Source organism: Osmia lignaria, chromosome 8 (genome assembly GCF_051020975.1).
Source record: "Osmia lignaria lignaria isolate PbOS001 chromosome 8, iyOsmLign1, whole genome shotgun sequence".
Lineage (NCBI taxonomy): Eukaryota > Metazoa > Arthropoda > Insecta > Hymenoptera > Megachilidae > Osmia > Osmia lignaria.
The window spans coordinates 14,244,847-14,267,843 of NC_135039.1; the positions used below are offsets into that span (position 1 = coordinate 14,244,847).

The window sequence follows — 22,997 nt, forward strand, 5'->3', positions numbered from 1 at the left end:
AAGTCATCTGACAGGTGCATCCTCCACTCTGCTGGACGCAGATTAATTTAAGCTGCATTGCGGAAGCATGCTTGATTCCTTAAATTTCGAATTAAAAACATCTGAGTACTTATAAATTGTTGAGTACTCGATATGGATTTGTTATCCTTGTTCTTATGTCGCATACTGGTACTCGTATTGCTAGTTGATGTTTATTTTCGAACCAAATGAAGTATCAAATGATGGCGTAGGTTAAGTTAGGTTAAGTCTGAGTTACAATGGGTGAATCTTCATTCGAGAGCTAAAATAACCCTCGAAACGTGGTCTGGATTACGACAAGGTTAGGTCCGGTTTAGTTACCAGTTAAATCCAGTAATCTTGTTAGAACCTTACAAAAACGTGTGCATATCGTTCCGAAGAGAAACACAAATAGATATAGAGGTGGCAGGAGGGGAGCTGAACAACGTCCTTGATCCTTCCAATTTGCCAAATCTCATCCAAAAAATCTCCATTTTCTTTAACGTCTGCTGCGAATTGTTACGAAGGAAGATAAACGTAATCCCACTAGCAGGAGACATTTCGCTTGCAGGAAAACGGAAACGTTACAAAGAGCAAACATGGCGGCACGGATATCAGGAAGCTGGCCAACGTCGGGAAACGTTACCAGTCCTCCAGAGACCGAGCTCTCCTAAATTAAACAGACAAATCTCCGCGCCGAGATTCTTTAAACAAATAGCAGCGCTGTTGGAAAATATAACAGAGAGATTTGTGACCGTGTGTGCATGGTGGGGTGTGTAGGGCTGACCTAATTTTTGCAAAACAGCCGTTGCAGCGAACTGGCCATTACTGGCTACCAGCAATGACGCCTACGTTATCTGACACCATTGTGAGACTGGGCGTTGTTAGAGAAAAGTTTAGTGGATGAGTTCACAATGGGGATATAGTTCATGATGGGTGTTTTATTATGCAAACACTTTTGGGATTGTTTCAATTTATCTATTGGAGATTTTGTGATGGTCTTCTTATGAAGAATTTGTGATGTCTCTAATTTTGTTTTTGCTTTAATATCCTCGTTTTTGCAATGTTGCTTCACAAAGTGTTTGTGATGCCGCGTCACAAAATTTTTGTGATTATGCCCACAATTGAAATTTCAATTCTTGTGTCCTTATTTTTTAGATTCTCATCAATATAATTTTGTAAAATCTTTGTGATGTGCTTGCCTTCCATATTGGCAATAATGTAAAAGCTGCAATTAGTAAATAATTTTTTATCCTTTTCCCTCTGTGTATGCAATTTTTTATTATCAATTCTCTGCTTTATAAAACGTACGTATTTTTAATCCCAGAGAGGTGGATTCTCATACAAATAGAACGACGAGGATTTAAAATGACTACGAACACGTTACATCATACATCAATTTTATGATTTACTTTCAGCGAGCAGCAAAAATGACAGAAGCATGTAATTTACGAGGCTCGGCGTACCAATCAATTTTGCAATATTACTATAGTTATGTTACAAGCTATTGTGAAAATTCCATGAGAATTTTCCTTCTGAGAACCTGAAGAATCTCCTCACTGCGCATGTCTTTAGCGTCTCAGGGTCGTATCAAAAAACTAATCGTCTCAATTAACACTTGAAAACTGATACCATTATAAAATAAAATATTAATTGTTTATCTAAATAATTTTCAGATAATTTTCAAGCTAATTTATTTGGAAGCAAAGTTTATAGTTTCTCCAGATTTTCAGAAAATTAATAAAATTCTGAATCTTCCTCGCAACCATAACGAAACTAAGGGCCAGTACAAAATTCTCAATTTAATTATTCCTATCACGCAGTTCGTTTACCAAAGTCGAAAATCGATAGTGGACCGAGTTAATTAATCCGTCTTGCCCGGTCTAATTAAACCGGATAACTTTGCCTGCGATTCGTTTAACGAAACGACGATTCTGTTTGTGATTGAAAGTTCACTCTAATTCAAACATCATCTTAACAAATGGTACGAAAATACTAGAAGTATTCTAACCTAACTTTTATTCATTTTTGTATTTAATTGCATTGTTTCAAATATTGGTATAATTTCTAAGGGGTTATGGGGTAGGGACGTAAACCAGGTCCATCTTGGGCCTACTTACTTAGGCGAAGACTCAATCCTTATTCTTTTAAACCCACTTTAAAACCCAGGTAACTTATTTTTAAGGTTAGGTTAATTTCTGAATCACCTATTATACATTTGTCAGAAATCAATGTTTGTCACTTATCTAATTTTGTGAAAACTTGGAATCTCGTACACTCCAAGTGATGCGTGTCCAGCTAGGTACATAACAACGTTACATAAAGAAAACAGTGTCCTTCAGAGGAAATACACTGATGCTCAGGCAAATTGTGCCAATCTTTGCAGCAGATAGCCGTGCTATCATTTCGTACGTCACACAAGTGGGTAATAGACGGGAGCTTGGTCATTAGGTCTGTCAGTTCTACTTAAAGGCGACACGTTCGTCACATGACATGAATGATGGGCTACACGGGAGTAGTTCGCGTGTTCGTCGTCATCCTACAGCGCTATGGAGGCCCAATGGATACTTTATGGTGACTTATCCTATATGAGGAACAATGGTAGAATTTAATGAAGCATGATAGCTTGCAAACTTGATTTACATATGTATGGACATTTCATCAATTTTCTGTTTGAAAATGATTCGATTACCATTAATCTTTGGAAATTATGTCAGTGCTAGGTTTGAACCTGGCACATGTAAGGGCTTAATAAAATTAGGGAATTAATTGTATGAATATTTAATTGATAAAGCTTCCTGTGAATTTCAAATTAAATACCGATAGGGGAAATTAAATTTGTAAAGAGAATAATTATCTGCTGATGCAATTAATTGTTAAAATGAAATAATTAACATACGTGTCACAATTGTTCTAATATGTGCATTATACAATACTGATTTTGACAAACACTGACAGATACATGAAAATATTCCAACAGTATTAAACATTCAGTTAAAATAGATATAAATCATACCGACGAACTTTAAATTGAATATTTTATTGAATATTCCTGAGTAAATTGATAATCAGATTTTCAATCGTCCACGTTTGCAAACAATTTAATTTTACACTCGGATTACATATGTTTGAAATATGAAGTGAATACGGAACAAATATGTATTTTAATATTCATTTAAGTGAAAAATAAAATAAAATCAATTTTAACGTTAAAAAGATGATAGTTTTTGATTCTTTTATATTTTTCAAGTTACAATTCTCTGAATAAAGCAAATAGAGAAGAATTTTATTCAGAAATAAAATCCTCTAGAATTTTTATTGCGCAATACGGATTTTCTGTCGAAGAATTGAATACTAATATCAATCTTTTCCACGAACAATATTGCTTCAGATTTCTATATCATTTTATTAACTGTTTTGTAACTTTCATAAAATGGAATTGTTACATGTTAAAATAAACAAGATGAGTGGTTTTATTGAGACTGGGTGAACTTCCTGGCGTTCGAATTGCACTTCGACGACGATTACCTCTTCGTTTCCGGTTCTATTGGAGGGAAGGGTGCACTCGTTCGATCGATCGAAATTCCTCGAACTCGTGAAAATCGAGAACAAGGGATCAGACTTTTTAACAAAACTGAATTTCTGTACTCTAAATTTATGTTTCTTTTAATTCTAAATATTTTATTTAGAAAACAAATGATTCATAAGTTATTGGATATATTTTGCATATTTTTGACGTGATCGTAATTCTATAAACATCCAGGGAACATTAATCAAATTCTTCTCCTATAATGCAACCTTACGAGAAACAACGAAGCGAGAAAACCCTGTCTCGGACAAAATGCAATCGATTATGTCACTGTAATGCAACATGCTAAATAAATAGCCTCTTTGATATGGAAGACTGCAAACATAATGCATTAATGCACCAACCAAGCATGCACTCTCAACAAGAACCAAACGAGAACAGTCTGTCTCTGTTTCTCACGCCTATATTCGCCAAGTCTTTTCTGACTCTCTCTCTCATTTAGTAGACTATAGATTGAATTTAATTAGAGGCTGAGAATTTCCAATAATCCAATAGTCTGCGTGCAGTCATTTATGGTTGATGTGAATTTTATTTATTCACGTCATAAGTTATGAAATCTTGAAAAAGCTTATTTATAATACCTTTCCTAATATCTTCATTTCACTTAATTTTTATTTCAAATGAATTATTTAGGCTATTGTGAGATAAAAATTTTAACAGATAAATATAAACAAAATGATAATATTGAAATTATTTTCAAAAAAAAAATATTATATTTTACTTCCATATAACGTATGGTAATAATAAAATTGTTTATGAAAAAAAAATATCAAATTCTACCTCCATAATAATAAAATTATTTTTTTTTTTATTATTATGAGAAAGTTTAAAATAAATAAGTTTATGCAACGGTACACAACGAAGTTCATAAACATGTGCATTAATACTGAATAGCGTTATAACGTTTGCAAATCATGGTAATAATGCAGCGGGATCGACTCGGTTGTTCCATCGGAACGTCGGTTCGTCCATGCGTGATAAAACAACAACCCCGTTATGACGAATAAAGAATCTGAAGCGATTATCGACAGCCGCGTGTTCAATATTTGTTTTGCGTTCGACAGTTGCAAATTAACCAAATATTGCGACAACCGATATCGATTTTCAATGATCAAAGGACATTGGTTACAGTACGCGACATAAATTCAAATAAAACCCTCAATTATTCCAAAAAAAATTCATTTTATCCCTGGTAAAAGTCAATAACTTTTATTTTTATAAATCACCGAGTAAACAAAAATAATTTAATTTTTAAAGTCCACTTTTTTAAAATTTAATGTTAATAGACATCATTCTAGGTTTGGGTCTTTATTGGCCCGGGTTCTTTGATAAAAATAATCTTATTCGTGTGTTATCACGATATTATCCCATCATATTTCGTCAGCTTTGATTTAATCAGATTTCATGGATTCACAATAGGCAAACAGTTCAAGCTGCATGTTCTCAGTGTTCGAATGCTGCATTAATCGTTAGCAAATCGTACAATCGAGACAACGAGGCTTGTATCCTATGAAAGAGGAGCTCGAAGAGACGGTCGAGGGTCGATATAGGAGGAAACGCTTGCGCGGTTTGCCTTTCGTCCTCGGTTCGCCACTAATAATCGCGAATTAATGAGGAACCACATCCGAATACCACTGAATTCGGTCACACGGTAATATTTTGCGAAATCAAAAATTGATTCGAATAAAAAAAATTGCCAATATTCCTCCTCTTCATTTGAATGAAGTACAGCTTCAAATTAGCAAAAACGAATTAGAAGTATGAGTAATTTTAGAAATTGATAAATAATTGCCTGACATACCACGCGAGCACGATTATTTTCAAAGAGGTATTGTTACAACAGGGAGAGGTTGACATCGCATTCGAACTAATTTAATAGTTTGCTACAATGAAGACAGCTGCGTGACAAAGACCATTAGTTAGACACAGGAGTTTGCCAAGTGTGGAACTCGAGCAAAGTTAATTTAACTTTGTCTTGACAATTCTTTGATCGCGTTAATGGAACGAAAACATTACACCTCACAGACGGCAAATAAATTTATATATTCTTCATTCTAACTTCATATCATTTTTGTTTTCTAAATTTTACAATGATCCTTTCAGTATATGAAACTCTTTTGTTTAAAAATTACACATTTAACTTTAGGTTAAAATCCTTGTTTCAGAGCTCTTCATCTGAAATTAAGAACAAATCTCAGCTTGGAATTTTTGTAAAGGGGTGGATTTCATCCTATGAAGTTTCACCCTCGAATATCTACCCTTATCATATAATACTTTCTCACACGAAAGTCATTAACTTCGTAAGATCCTTATGCTGGTACCGGTCACTGGTGATGATAAGGGATACGGGGGGTGAGTTATCGAGGGTGGAACTTAAGCTTCTTTCGTGAATGGGTCTATTCTTTGTGAAGGGTAACTTTTCTTTCGAGGGATTTTCCTCCTTTTCCAAAGAGATTTACTTTTTCCTAAATAAATGGTCTTCTTTTGATGAAAAAATGGTGCAGTAAACGATAATCAATCGCAAGTTGCCGTGCAATAAATACTAAATAATGGAAACACATATTTTCGTGCTTATCAGGTGAATAGGGGTGAACATCCACCCTTGTCGGTATAAACTTGAAGACACCATAAAAAATTAATGATAAACACCATGGCGACCGGTGTACGTGGTTAAGTTAGTGAAGTTGTAGCCCAGCCAGAAGGTCGGTTATTGATTGGCTGCCTGTTGCTTTTAACCCTGCCACTGCTGCGGTTATACACCCCTGTATCCCCCTTTCATCCCTCTTGTTTCTCGTTCTTCGACCCTTCTACTGTCTACAGACTAATGGTTACCCCGTAGTATTCACCCACTATGGATTTGAATTACTTTCTACCTTTTATCCTGCTTTCCACCCTCGCATGATACTAGAAGACGAACAAATGGTGCTATGAAGTTTACCCTCCACTCTGTTTTTTTTTTATGTTCGAACAGAGTTCGACGTTTTTTCGCTGAAATGCTTATACGATTGGGGTTTTTTTTTCTACGGGGTAGTTTTTAGTAAGAGGAGGTCGATCAGGGATGAAATTGATTTTTAAAAAAGAAGATATGGAGATCTTTCTTTTTGCTTTGAAAGAATACATGAAGTATGAATTTACCTACTCTTCTTCAAGTATAATAAACTGTCCCCTATAAGTTAGGAAGGTGCTCGTATCGATGCTCGTGGAGCACAAAACTTTCTTCAGATTCAAAGAGTAAAAAATAAGCTATAGAATTTTAAAAATCAATAGTTTTTAGATACAAAAGAAATTCCTTTAATGGTTTAGTGGAAAATTACACGTCTGGGGATCACCATGAAAATTGTCGATTTGTTCCCGGAAATGAAAAAAGTAGCCGAGAAATTGATACCCGAAGCGATATTAGCCGCTAATATCGACGATGCTCTTTCCCATCATTCGATTCTTCCAACCGGAAGATAAGCCGGGATTAACGTTGAAACTATCCCTAGGGATTCTGCTTGGGAGCTTTAACAGTAGTAATATTACGAATGATACGATTACTAACTACTCTTAATCAAAACCATTCAATTACTGATTCTGCATTAAAGATTTTTTCCTATTACATACATTATAACAGGACATTTTATAATACTGAATTCACTTATTTCCTTTTATTTATTAAATTAAAGGCTCAGACTAACAAGGATAACTACCCAAGTGTTACACTTACTTATTAATGACACTTTACCAGCTTGTAGAGCTCGTCGAGCTGAACACGCCTTACCCTCTTTTGGGGGCAGACGGCTAATTGTTTAAAAGATATTAACAATTACAGTTAGTTATTCCTTACATTCTGAAGTATGACAAACTTACACATACAATTCGCAATCTAGAGATCCACCGTTCAAATCCTTGGTTCCCAACACTTTTTTTTTTTTAATGATAATTTGTCTCTTTTTGAATAACTCTTACATCTTTAGATCTTCCAAAAAATTTTTAAGAAATTTAACGTGGATTCAATTTGATAAAAAAGATGGCGTTCATCTTTTCTAACTCACAGTTTCTAGTGATTCTAATATCACCTACTGTGAAGTTCCTGAACTATCTTTAAATTGGACCCAGAAGGAACCTCCAGCGCCCTCTATCACACCTTGAAAATTTAATTCTGCCATCGTATAGGTGGCGCAAACCGTATATAATATAACGGATACAGCCGAGGTACTACTTTACCATCCTGGATCGTTTTGGCTGGTGTAGTTCCTAAAATCACCGACCTGAATCATGGATAGCGTAACAAAACGACTGACAAAACTAGGGTTTTAAGCTACGTCGGTATTTCAGATCGTGAGACACGAATTCCTATAATTCGTACCTCGTCTATGACATTATTCGTATTTTAGAAAACAAATTCAATTTATTAAAATAATTTAACGTGCAAACTCACCTTATTTGAAGACTGAAACAGTCCCAACAGGTGTATAGTAATCACATGCATGACTTACCTGAAACAAAACAAAAATAAAAAGTTAGTTAACAGTTCCCTTTTATCAAAAGTCGATGGCATAGAAATCTTTCAGAAATTAGAAACAATCTTGTAACATAGCTTCTTTACCATGGACAGAAAACTCCTGTACCGGCATCAGGGTAAAACAGAATTCTACTGTATCTTGCGAATTTACCCTAGATATTTTATAGGGTTGAATGTAAAATTCCCTAGAAATGTTACCAGAAAAAATTTTTGGAGCTAAATTTTTCATTTTATTTTTCTTTTACTAAATTGAAATTAAACTTTTAATCGATTAAAACGAACATAGGAGCTAAATTTAAGCACCTAAATGTCGAATCGATCAACATCAACTAGAAATAAAGAAATTATTAATTTTTCTTCTGAATCTCTTTTCGTTACTTCACCGTTAATTAGTGCTAATTAACACTTGGGCGCCAGGCTTGTTAACGTTAACGATGAGGGGAACAACCAGGTTTCAGTAATATGAACTTGTTGAAATTCGGTTGAATAATTGTGGATAAATTCAGTTGCTATGCGAAATTTTAATCACAATTTTGGGAATATCAATTTCATTACGTCCACATTACAATTAATAATGCATCGTTGTAATTATAATCGTTTTATATACTGTGCATAATTAAGGAAATTATGAAAGGTGGCTATATTTTTAAGTAACAAATAATTCATTTTAATATTCGTTAGGACAGGTCAAAATAAATTAAATCAATTACTAAATTTAACACGTTGATTGTCATGAGGATCTCCAATTTCGTGCAAACTAATAATTAGCAAAATTATTGATAAATGGTATTTTAACGTGGCTTACTACAGATGTCCATTTGCACTGTGGCAATTAACGTGTTAACCAAACGTCCGTAATAAATGGTTCAAAGGGATTAATATTCAACTTCTGAACATTACTGTCAGCTATAGTATTCATCTGACATGTTACTGATTATTGCTGTCATCGAAATTATTAACTATTCCACAAATACATATTGTTGACTTTACTGGGAAGAAGATAAAATTGGTAGTTTAAAATTATATAAGATATAGAACACTCGTGAATGAAACTTGGCAGCTTCATTGATCTCAAACCCTTCATGAAATCGGTGGTTTCACTAACTCCGTTGGTCTCAATAGTTTCAACGGTTCTGATGATCTTAAATTCAACATTTCGAATGGTTCTGAATAATTTCAGTCCTGGCAAGCTTCAATAGCTTAACTGACTGTGAAGTGGCTACATAGTGAAGAGATTTTCTTCAAAGGGCACAATTTCAAAGGAATTAATACCACCTCGTGACTTTAAATCCTGAAAAGTGTTTCTTGTTAGAAAACTTGTTCAGCTAATTTTCAAAAGCCAATTTATTCTTGGTTCAAAATTCAATTGGACAACAATAAATTTTATTTCAAAGGCCATCATCAAGTGTAAGGCTCTACAATTTTATCTCTTAGGTTGTCATTTTGTTTCTTCCTTTATGTATTAATATTCAAAATCATAAAGTTTCGTTTATTAAATAAATCTAAAAGCAATTTTTATATTTTCTGCAAACCATTTCGTTCCATACTGGAAACATAATCTAACCATTCGTAGAAGCTACATATCATACTGAAACTTCCAAGGTAACTCAACCCCCCTTAAAAGGGGTAGGTATGAAATCGTACTCGCGATGAAAAGAAAAAAAAAAAGCATTCGTTCGATTTGTGGAATAGGTTGGCTGGTGGGTCTGCAATGCAGTTACGGCTTCGTATCGACCTGTTATACGGCAGTCATCAACCTGCCACCAGGTGAACGTGTACACACAGGTGTACTGTAAACGCTCCGTTAAGAATTGATCGCATGGGACGAGTCTCGTGTCGCACGAAATTTTACCCAAGATCGTCTCTTGTTACCGTCAAGGTGACAGACATACCTCATAAAATGAATGTTTCTATTCAGAATAGTGAGTTTATGTTAACCTTAGTGTGGTATAGCCAGGTCCTATGAAATGTATGAAATAGTACACTCATTAAATTGCCTCCATTTATAGCAGACTCTAGTTACATTGCCTCCATTTATAGTAAACTCACGTAATATTGCCAACATCTACAGCCATAGGAAGCCGACTTAACCATGACCCAATTGAAAGTTTTTCAGAAAGAGAAGATAAGAAATTTTTCCGTGAGAAAGTTTCCTTTTGGTTAACGACAGCCGAAGATATTTGGAAAATGACCAGTAACCCTTCTTTTATTGCCTTCTAAATTTACGCCTCTGGGTGAGCATATGGCATTTATATGGTGGAATCTAGTGGAGTGTTTCAGTGAAAGGAAACGAAGTATTTGACCCTAGACCCTAAGGCTTGACCCTAAGGTTTATAAAGATGGTAGCTTGAAATATTTTCAAAGTAAGGGTCGAGCTACCTTACAGGCCATTAATAATGAAAAATATTTTACAAAATGGATTCTTAAGATGTTTTGATTACATTTAAGCTCCTGGAAGGAGTAAATCCTTATTATGTATACATAATCCCTTAGTTTAAGCTCCTGATCAGCTTATGTTTTTAAGGTACTAGTTTAAGTACTTGATATAAGCTCCTAACAACTCAACAACCTTTTAGTCAGAAACTTTGTTATCAGTAATTTCAATTCAATTTGATATTATTATGATTTGAAGCTTTTACAATTAGGAATATTTTCATTCTCTAATTTTGTTTAAATCTTCTTCAACACTTAGAGCATCCGCCCATCAGAAGAATCTGTTACAGGATACGTGACATACTCTACGTTTCACCGCTTACCCTGAGATTCCCTAGGGTTTTATCATGTATGTATGATCACACCAACGCCCACATTTGCATAGGACCTTGTAATTGCAAGCTTGAACCTTGTATTAAGCCTTCTATTAAGGATTTACTTAAGTTTAATCTTCTGGATCAGAACAGATTGCTGTTCAATCATCAAAATGATACTCAACAATCAAAGTCTAAAAACGTACACAAGATGATTTAATTTACCCAATGGATTTTACTGGTTGTTGCCTCTTTGGGTAACCAAGCTCCATCGACAACAAGGACGATTCTACGATGAAATGCCCCTGATAGAAGCTGGACTCAATGATTTACCGATGTCACGTAGCTGACCTGGGTCAAATATTTAATCAACGCTCGTTCTAGATCGTTCAGTCACCCTTGGTTATTACAACCACTGCTTGTTACGGTACTGAGGACAATACCAACCCTGTGTGTTAACACATGGGTAATGAATTTCCAGGTCATTAAGCAGTGTCCAAGTTGGACTTCATCAAACCAGCCTTGGATAAATAGTGTCGAAATGGAAAAGTGTGGACAGGATGACGAAAATTAAGTTGACAAGGTATGATGAGGTTAGAACAACGCAAATGTCAGACTTTATTAAGGGAAACTTAACCTTGGGAACTATAAGCTTCGTTGTCGTGTTGTACGAATTGATTTCCTCACCTGAGCAAGTACGTATTTCAAGTAACAATTTAAATGTAATTAGAACGTGTCCTTTGGGTTGGAAATAGAGTTAGTCTGGTTCATCGGGGGTTGCGACAGGTTGAACTATCCCGACGAGTTGTATCGATTTCGCCACGTTAATTGCACCTGTCCAACCGATGACACATTAAAACGCGACGGTAAAACTACGAACGGTTGTAAGCTGGAATTAATTGGCGTCCTGTTTCGTGCCAAATTCAGCTTAATTGCCGAGACCTGCATTTTGCAGTGGATTCGATCTTATCTACTTGTCTGACCATCTACGGTACTTATCCACTTGTCTGACCATTCACTGTGCTACTCTACTTGTCTGACCATTCACTGTGCTACTCTACTTGTCTGACCATTCACTGTGCTACTCTACTTGCCTGACCATTCACTGTGCTGCTCTACTTGCCCGACCATTCACTGTGCTGCTCTACTTGTCTGACCATTCACTGTGCTACTCTACTTGTCTAACCACTCACTGTGCTACTCTGCTTGTCTGACCATTCACTGTGGCACTCTACTTGTCTGACTTATCTAACAATGATGCCATTTCATTCATTTTACATTTCCTTTTAAAAAATCTATTATATCTCAATCAATACCTGTTTTCTAGAATAGACATCACTTTTGCAAAGCATTAAGAGATTTATTGCCTAACAATGATTGCTATTGATGAAGGTGTTCTTTCTTTCTGGAAAGCCTTTCTGAAGACAAACTTTCTCAAGGCTTGTCCAAATATCAAGGAAGTAGGTCGCGAGCCAATCTAAGGACGTACAAATAGGATTGGTTCTAGTTGGCAGGATAAAGAGCAAATCAAATTACCAAGTATCGGTTTTGCAAACGTGACAAAACTGTGAACAAAGACGTTTGTTTGATCAAGTCACGTACGATAGAATTCATTGAATATTTCATAAATTCTGTCAATTATTTCGTCCACCCACGATTTTCTGATTTTTTATTTTATCTCACTTTGAAGTCACTTTATAAAATCAAGTTTTCTGTACGCAATATATCTCCGTTCAAATTAATTTCATATTAAAATTTCAATCTAGCGAGGAGTTTTTAATTTTTCTTCGAAATTATTTATTCTCCAGTTACCACTAGAGTTTCACTTCACAGCTTGAAAGTTAATTTTAATTCCTGTCAAGCGGTGCATTCGTTTTAATAAACGAGTTAATAAAACGCAAAGAAGGAAATGAATGAATTGCTCCTTCATGCGGATTACGAAATCCCAAGTGATATATCGTCAGTAGGGAATTAAAGTACGTGCCGTTGGAAAAAATTTCTCCACAAATCATTATTAAATCGACAAACTTTATGTGCGTATATATCGTGTAATTATATCCACACATTTTATTTCTTAATTAATGCGAGGGTGCACCATGAATTCTATCATAAAATGAAAATAAATAAATCACATCTTCATCAAGGTATCCGTCTGTAAAAATCAAACGTTCGTTCAATAATTTTTATCTCGTTCAATTCGTAAACATTACACAATTTGCAGTAAATCAAATAAAAACACAGCGAAAGAGGTAAATTGGGGAACGAGATAAATTATACCGAAAAAAACGAGGTAAAAGGGAAAAAATTACGTTCACCACTTTTTCGTGCTCAGTTTTCCCCATCAACGATCCCCATTTCTACTTTATTTCACCATTTTATCCCCGGCAATCCACGATGTTCTGACCACGAAACATTCTCGTAGCTAGTCGAGAACGAGGAAAACAATCGAGCCAACATTCCTCCTAAAGGGAATGTTCGACTCGAGTAGCTGTTCAATGAAGTGAAATCCGAATTCGAATCGTTTCGCTCACTTCACACGACTTATTTCCGACAAATGGTGCTTCGTTCTTGTCTGAAACACCAATTTTATTTCTGAAGATGAAAAAAAATTGGTCGTATTTTCTATGATAGTCGTCATATATCGCTGTTGAAAGGAAATGAGGCTTATTTTGCTTTGGAATGAAATACATGATATAGAAAGTATCGATCATAGACTTAATTAAATATTTAACAACAAAATGTGAAAACTGATTACAATCCTTTGAGTCTGTGCATGGAAGACAAGACAATGAACCTGCCAAGTTCTGTATTTTTAATGAATATTGAAATTTGCTTTGAACGAGATTAAAGTAATTAACAATATTTTTATTTAAATATGTAACAGATGGTTCTTATCGAGATGTCTGAATCGAATATTTAAAAATTACCATCTTGTTTTATACGAATACCATTATTCCTGAAGAGAAATGGGTCAGACAAGTGTTGCATGCCTTTAAATGGAGCACAAGATGTCTCGAATGAAATTTTTTTTTAATAAAAGCACTCCTGCAAATGAAAGTTGACAGATGCTTTTTAAATATTAAGGTACACTTCTTTCCTTTCACGATGTACCTACACGAAGTAACAGTTTATTGGAAACAAATGTTCAACTATACGTTCTACGAATAGAGTTTGCAAAGTAACCTTTTCAATTTTTCCCGTGAAAATCGTTCATAAACGTCATAATTGCTCGTGTATGGGAAAATATTTCCATATCCAAAGAAGGAAGCAAAGGTCTCCTTCGAGACAACTTTTATCTGGGTCGTTTCATTCTGAAACGGCGATACAAATGTAAATGAAGATTATCATTTCAAATACGCGAACAATTTTTGAAACTATACGAAAATATGTAATTGAATATTTTCTTTAATTTCAATGCAACGAAAATTTACAATCATGAATTTATTTAAAATTCTTTATTTTCTATGCTTATAAAAATGTTAAAAAATTTCTATAAAATTGTTATTCAACATATAGATTAAATTCTCTTAAGCTACTTTGGAATTCAAATGAAAAATATTGTAATTCTAGGGATTTTGTGAAAATAGGTGATACGCAGTATTCGATTCAATCAAAATATGCAAACAGCGGTCGATGCATTTCCCGAAGCAAAAAGCTTTCAAAATATCGGACGCTTGATTTCCCTTCTGTTTTCGCAATTGGTCCAATCGAATGGACAACATCGATTTATTATGTCCGGTATTCCGTGCAACGGGCACTTCCGATTGAACCGAACAGGAAAAAAAAGGGATTTTATTGAATCTGGATCAGAGATGAAACTGTAACGATGAGAATGTAACCATACCTTACCATGAATATTCACGATCGTCACTGATACGTGCGAAAAATAATCAAACGGCTGACAAAGGAAGCGATCAGTGATTTTTGAACGAGTCAATGAATCGTATAATTTGAAAAGAAATTTCAGAATTGATTTTTGAAGAATTTTTCAATTAAACACTTCACAATAATTGTGTTAATAATTTATAAATATTATATGATTTAATTTTTCATTTTAATTTCCTTCCAACCTTTTTTTTCAAAATATGAACACATGTGTAATTAGCAGTACTGACAACCCATTTCATGGAAATAGTGTCATCAGTTCTAATAAACTCGGTTAAAAGAGATCACGTTCGAGCATCTATAAGTCCAGTCGTATCCTGATGCTTAGCACACTTCTATAGAAGCTGCGAATCGATATTACCTGTTGTTCGTACTTTAATATCCTGAAGTTGATGTCTGATTCTGTATGTATTGAAAAAGTTTACTAGAGGATTTGCCAATTAAGGGAGGGCAGCCAGGCCATGAAAAAGAAAAACTGTTTTTAATGCAGTATCTTGAAGAATTGTTTAATATTGATGAGTCGTTGAGACGAGGGGTGTCCTGCTTCGAATAATCATCTCTCTTGGCTAATTGGACTTTATTTCTCGATTGAAAGAAGAAAGTACTGAAAGATTGAAGTGTCTTTTATTTTTACAATTTGAATACTTTATTTAAAGATACGATTTGCTTGTTCTAAAAAGGTCAAATCAATCAGACGTGATTGAAAATCGAGTACAGAAGAATCAATCTAATTTAGCATGCTCATTCGTTAAATTTTTATACGAGTCAGGACGACCCCAAGAAAACGGTACGTAATGTAATGAAAAATAGAATTCATACAATACAATGACTAAGCAAACGAATTGAAAAGAATGTATGATATATTGAAGAACCGTACAAGGGACAGACATGGCAAAGGAAACGAAAAATGTTCAGTCATCGGATAAATGGTACCTCATTTCTCATACGACTTCTTGCATAATAACCTCTTTTTATTTGAACTTCCCGCTCAAGCAGGAGCGATCGAGTAATTTTATCACGTGAAATCTTCTGGGAATTGAATTCAGCCTTCAACGAGCTACTGTCGGTCTCATTTTGTCATGGGATTTCAGGCAACGTGAAAGTAAGAAGAATTGTTTTAGTTATTCTTTGAAACTTTTTACCAGGTTTCATACGCGATTTTTAGTAAAAAAACGAAAAAGTTACTTTGGGTCGGTGATTTTGAACAGAAATAAAAGTTTCTGATTACAGCAGCTTTGCTGAAAGTAGTTGACGTCATACTTGTCTGATCATCTAGTGGGATAATCTACTTGTCTGACAAATCACTGTTCTATTCTACTTGCCTGACCAATGGCTACCCCTCACTACTTGTCCCAATCTACTTGTCTGACTATTTTTCGCCCTCACCCATTTTTCGATTATTTTCGCCATAGGAATCGTTTCAAATACTATCACCCTATCCGGAATTTAAACGGAGCCAACGGTTGGCTTCCATTTTCTTTCTCGCTGAAGCAAAACGACGAAGCAACGTTCCACCTAGCTATATCTTCGTTCCGCTCGAAATTCCAGGAACGTGCGCACGTTCCTGAAATTATTATCGGCGACACGATAGCTTTTCACGATGATCAAGATCGACCCCGTAGATTCGAATAAAATCGCATGTCACGCGGATTGAAAGTGCCTCGTCCCCATTTAAATGCACTTGTTCGTTCCTCCGACTTCCCATTCTTCGACACTTGAAGCAAACGTGCAGAGCAGACGGTTCCGTTTATCGATTTTCTACGCCAGGAAATAATTATACGAGTTTTTGGAATTTTTCGAATCCCTTGAATAAATTTCTTCTTTATAAAATCGTTAATTGAGAAATATTTATCATCGTACTTTTAAACAATTAAATATTGGAAAATTACAAAAATGAAAACGTAATGTGAAGGTTCGAGTAAGACAGCTAGAAAAAGTGTCTGACTAAGCAGTGGACTCATCCACTTGAACGAAGAAACAAGATACAAAGATCCTGCTGATTCAGGATTCCCTTTTTGCGATTATCTCGTTATGAGATTGAACATCATTTGCAAATTAGATATAAGTTATACGATAATAATAAGGCATTGGAATAAAGTGTGTCAAAGGTTCATTCTGCAAAGTGTTTGCGTCAGGGAGTTCATTATAAAACAGTTATGCAACAGTGCCTGCAAATGAATTAGACGAAGCTGCGTCATTTAATCGATAGGAAGAACAATGTGAAAGTGTGAATAAAATTTGAATAACAAAGTGAAAAGTTTCTACATTCAAGATCTATGTGGTGGCAGTATGCACTTTTTCTACTTGTCTGATTATCTACGACTACGACCTCGCTCCATTTCTCTCATTAGTTATGGTCCTATTCTACTTGCCTATTGTATTTCTGCAGTTTTCTATTATTTCACTTAACTATGGCTCCATTTTACTTCTCTGGCCACCTATCCTTATCTACTTGTCCGGCTACTAACTACCCCATTCTACTTGCCTGTACTCTACCTACTTATCTAACTACCCCCTACTCAATCCTACTTGTTTGATTACGTATGGCTTCACTGTCCCTGCAGCACCACTCTGACCACAGCAATTTATCATACACTGAATACATACATTAATTATGAAAGTATAAATAGTAAGTTTCTCATTTCCCGGAACAAATCGCAGTACATGCATACTAATAATGAAACTGCAACACCTGCTCCTGAGAATAAAACTATTATGCACTTTAAATAAAGGTAGATAACATTGGACAGAGATAACTAGCTGAGTTTAAAATTACTCTATCCTCAAAGGATTATTCTAGTGGGTCGTACGGTACACAAGCCGGTAGTTTCATTTCGCGGATACGTCGTTGTATCTCTATGGAACGTAAACACATTTTCCAGCGTTCCCGTCAAAAATCCATTAGTGCAAGTCAAGAGACCTCGAGGTACCGACTTCCCGGCGAAAGGCGCGTTCTTCTTCTTCGATATAACCTGTTATTTAACAGTAACGGGGGCGGTAAGGAATGAGAGTCTTCTCATATTTTTCTTAACTCTTCCTATGGAAACGAGAAATTCAACAAACCATGCGAGACGTGCGAGCTTTTCACGTACATCCCCCGTAAACGAATCTCTTTGCTGTTGAACTTTTCATTTGATCAGATTATCTATTAATTTCTACGTCGTGTTTTTATCTTGCCAGTGCCGTTATTCGAACAGAGCAAAGTAAAATGAAAATTTTCAAATAATAAAGTATAATACTATAAGATAAAAATGAAGCTACTTGTTATGCAAGAATAAAACAGGGTCAAATCTATCTTTATGATCCAATGCTTTCTTATTCCTACCTGTAGATCAATGTGTCAGAAGTTATCTAACACGTACAAAGACTCAACAGCAACCTCACAAATTCATTTCCAACTTCTCTCTATCTCCCCCAATTAATTCCCCACAGACGTACTCTGACAACCAAAGGCTCGGTCGTATCCTTCACAGCTGTTCGTCGAAATTAATCGTCCAGGAAACGTTCGAACAGATTCCCAAGGCTGTTCATTTCATCGACGAGTGTAATCCGTATGAAAAAAATGGAGGAAGAGAAAATAACAGAAATGTAACTGCCGCTAATCACGGCAGTACGATCCCCATAATCGATGAGGAGGTGTGGTTTGCGGTTAACGAGCCATCGATTTGTCCGACGAATTAGAAAATGTCACGCACGGGTGCAAAAATCGAAACAAAGATTATGTTTCCGGCCACATGTGGCAAATATTCATCCTAGCCAGCTGGAATATCAGCCATTTAATCAGATATTTCGCTAATTTTGATTATTATGTTAGGTGCATTCGTGTCCGAGCTAGTTGCATAATTTCAGAAGGATGGTTGCATAACTTCAAAGGCTTCTAATGAACTTCTGACTGTAATATGGGTAGATTGATATGCTATTCTGTATTTCAACCATTTCAACGTGAATATCACTATCAAGCAACAAACGAACCCTATGGCTATGAATGTAGAATACTAATAAAGGAATTTATGTATACTTGTAATGATGAAAAATTTACGAATTAAAAATAAATTGAGGAAAACGAAGACTGAAAAGAATTCAGATAATTATAAAGCTTAATCGGTCGGTGGGACTCGTTAATCGCATACGACCGTCGTAGAAAGAAGGAAATGGAGGGCTTTCTTCCTATAAGCTTTCGAGGGCAACAGCTCCCACTCTATCGATCCCCGAACTCAAGGTTCGAATGCTCTAAGTTTCGTAATGCCATGGACGTGTGCGTTCAACCGAGGAACCGAACGAGAAATCGATGGCTTAGAGAAAAGGGACGTTCGGGACAATGGTCGCATCGTGTCTTCTGCGTCCACGTGTAAATCCAGTTAAAGTTAGCACTTAAGATTTCATTTCGAATTATTCAGCAATTGTATATTTGACTATTTATGTTATTTTAGACCATATTGTGCTAATCTGACTCAATTATCCTTCCACACATAAAGTTCATAACAATATTAATTACTAAGTTAATGAAAAAATTGATTTAAACACAAGTTGTTGGGAAAAAAAGCAAAAAATCCTACCTTCTGCAGTGCATCGGTGCAACAGGCCAGCTCCTTCTAGTCCTAAGGATAATAGCAGGTCCTCTAGCGTGGCCCACGACAGGCGCCGAGGTACGTCCCTGGTTCCTTTTTCCCCAGAGATGACCACCGCCGCCGCCAGGGCCGCTTCCGGTACCTGGTATACCCGGATGAGGGCCGCTTTCGCTACACGCGCGTCTCGAAAACATTTCGCGTTTTCTGTCGTCGCACTTCATCATTTTTTCTCGTCGCGTTTCCTCTATTGCTCACAGAAAACCAACGAGAAAAAGAGAAGAAGAACCCTTCGACAAGGGGTAGAAAGTAACCGACACTTTCCCTCGTGGGAATCAACTTTTACACCAAAGTTCTTTTCCTTCTTTAACGTTTTCTCTTTTACAAAACACAGTCCTTCTGAAAGTTTCTTCCCTATTCCCGTCAGGAATTCCACGAATCGATGCGAAAACTACTGACGAGGGATGTTGTGTCTTCTTTTACTCTTCTTATCGTGGAATTTCGTTTCACCGTAATTAGGGGAAATCAAGCTTTCTCATACTTTTTCCTCGTTTAATTATCTTCTATGTACTTATATCTTAGATATTTTGTAGATTTTCAGTACTGTTTTTCTCTATTTAATTGACTTTGGAGAGGTCCTGTGGAATTGTTACTTCACTTTTCTTCAATTTTCCGCTGAATTTTCCATCACGTAACTTCTATTTTCCCGAGTTTTCCTTAACATTGTTTCATTTTCACTATTTTCTATTTTGAACCTTCAATTTGTGCCCATTGTTTTCCATTCTACTTTTTTTTCATTTTCTTTTTCGAGATCAGATTTTCTGCTTTTTCGTTTTTCTTTTTCAGTTTTTTCAATTTTTCTTTTTTGATTTTTCACTTATTTATTAGTTGAAACTCTATTTTACTTTGTACGTGGGAATTTTCCGACGAAAAATAAAACACAGGTTTCGGGATTTGAACTGGTGCTTCCTCGCATTTAAAGTCGCATGCTTTATCAACCCGACCAACCAAGCACCTTGTTTTGTTTCAGTTTTTTTTTCTTTTTTTAAGAATTTAATTGCAGAAAGTTGTTTCATTAATAATTGCCTCGTTTTAGACTTTTATTTTTATTTTGGCCCCCAAAGGCGAGAGAAATTGAGATAAAATGGGCCCACAAGTAGAATTCCCTCGTGTCCTAATACTCTTAGCAACTCTGTGCGCAACTCATCCTTTTACCATCTTTTTTCTTCTCAACGCTGCGATAAATCCTACTTCTGCTGGCTCTCGAAACGTTCATTCTCGTTCCAACGCTGTCGGTAGAAAAAGATCTCAAAGAGAGGTAAAAAAGCGAATTGTTGGTCCGTCGGATGATAGCTTGAGTATAATTTCGTGTAAAATTTGTAAAGAAGAAAAATAGTGCTCGTTCAGCGTTATATTTAATATATCTCTCTAATCAATTTATAGAATTATCGTAGCTTAAATATTATTCAGGTGCTGGTGATTCTCAAAAATGTTCTTCTTAAGTTAACATAGACATGTTTCTTTTTTAATAGTGTAGATAATTAGATATTTTATCATGAAGAAAAATAATTAATTTTTACTATTTAGTGTTGGATTATTGAATTAATATTTACAACTTTCCTTTCGCTTCACTTGTATACTAAATTTATAACATTTAGGATACTGGTTCGTTAATTCGACGTGCAGTTTCTTGCTGGATCACTTTCTTCCTCCACTTCCGGCTGTTCCATCTGAAACTGCAGAAGCATTCTTTTCGTGCGAATTCTACTTATTAGACAACCTTGAGACCTGTTTGCAAAATACAATAAATTTCGACACGTTATGAAATCTGTTATTCAAATAATTTACAAAAACCCATGTTTCCATAAAGTAATTTACATTTCCTGAAATCTAGCAGGAAATGCGAAGAGTTCCTTCAAAGTTCCGAGAAACTGTAAATGAAAAAGGAAACCATTGCCAAGAAAATTGTAAAACTTTCCTGCAAATGCTCGTTGGATCCTATAAACGAGCTCCGTTTCCGATTACTCGGAGAGTTTGGCCAACGTGTGCCCTCTGTTTCTGTCCGCATAAGAAGATGACCCTGTTTCAAAGAGGGTCGATTCAATTGCCCTGCAATCAGGGATTCAGCCAGAAACGCAACACCTCAACAAGTGGTTGAATCCCTGACTCGAATTCCTTGGCAAAGCAATCACAGTGAAATTCGAGAGAGATTCAGGGCAACAGCAAAGTCGATTTGGTGCACGGTGTTTGGGGATTAACTCTCAATTTGGTTTATTCGAAGTTACTTTGTGGTTCGGTTCGATCAGGATTCACATAGAATATAGATTTAGGGGAAATTGGCAGAGTTGTAACAGTAAATGAGGCAGCTATAAATGGAATTGCTTTGAAATATAAGCGTATTACAATTTCCTGCCCGGGAAATTAAATGGCAGGTTGGAAAAGATGAGGAAATGAGTTCCCGCCATTTTGAGGTTAAAAAAGTACGCACAATTTCTGCAGAAATGGCGCAAGACGCAGTGCAGAGAACAGAACAAGCGAGAAATGAGGGATTCTTTCTTTTTTCTCCCCCTTTTTTCCCCTCTTGAATTTAAAATGAACACCGCTATCGTGGCCAACACGGACTTAACCTCGTTCCAGCTGGATTTATGTGTTGGGTGTGTTCGAGACTGTGGGACGTTGGCCTGTGCTTCGATCGAATTCGTTTCATTGACGGTGAATGGGTCGAAAGTAGTGTGTCGTCTTGAAAAGAGGGACTTTCTTTAGAGTGGCACCTGCTGGTCTGCGTTTCAGAGACGTTTATTGACTCGAGAAGCCTGGGACTACTTTGTGAAGGTTAAATTTCAATGAACTTTTTATCAGCAAACTGAAAGACACGTTTGATGTGGAAGAAAAAGTAGTTTAAAGTCAATTTGGAATAAATTGTTTGGAGGTAATAAAAATTTTTAAAGCAAGAATAAATGAAAAATGATATTGGAATGATAAAACAATACAAAATCAATATGACGATGTTCCAAAGCTGAAATATTTACAGATATTTAATATTTTTAACGAAGAAAACTATAATGAATCAGATACTTCAGATCTGTTAATAAAAGCTCAAGATCCAAGTCAGTAATTACCAACCTCTGTCGACAGAATACACAGTAGAAGGAAAATAAAAGGAGATTGCATCTAAGCTAAAGAAATCGCAGAAGTGGACGAGCAAACAAACAGCATGAAACCAAATCAAAGATAGCCTCTATAAAATTGCATCCAATCAAGCATTCTTCACAATTTGATCTGTCGTCCGCCTTATCGGCGCGACAACCTTAAGGTTCGTTCACATTAAAGGACCAACTTTAGCAAATTAAACTAAATCACAGTGCAAACTAATGAAATTTTTAATTATACAAATTATAAATTAAATTAACGACTCTTAAGTACCGTTTTCAACGACCATATACATACATAACACTGGGAGTGCATTCCAGAGTGCACTGTCACAATGCAATTTCATTGCGGTCAATCATCATTAGTGAGAAAATTAGCATCGAAACCCAGAGCCAAAGTAGATAATTAAGTTCACTGACGAGAATCAGTGATTAAATTTTAAACAAATTACAGTTTGTTCACGAGCTTGTTTGATGGAAACCATGTTACATGATCCCCCTCGAAATTGCGGTATTTTATTTCCATTCCCTGCATACCCCGGGAAACTCTGCGCCCGTTCT

At 35.7% G+C, this 22,997-nt stretch overlaps 1 protein-coding gene across 1 annotated transcript in view; it reads right to left on the reverse strand.

Moving 5' to 3' along the window:
• The window catches only part of dnc (phosphodiesterase dunce), a 194,457-nt gene extending 174,928 nt beyond the window's left edge, over positions 1 to 19,529 (reverse strand). Inside the window, exon 1 of the mRNA XM_076689540.1 lies at positions 19,279 to 19,529. Coding sequence (XP_076545655.1) covers positions 19,279 to 19,514 — 236 coding nt within the window. The 5' untranslated portion in view covers positions 19,515 to 19,529. The remainder of the gene's footprint in view (positions 1 to 19,278) is intronic.
• Positions 19,530 to 22,997: the final 3,468 nt, after the last annotated feature.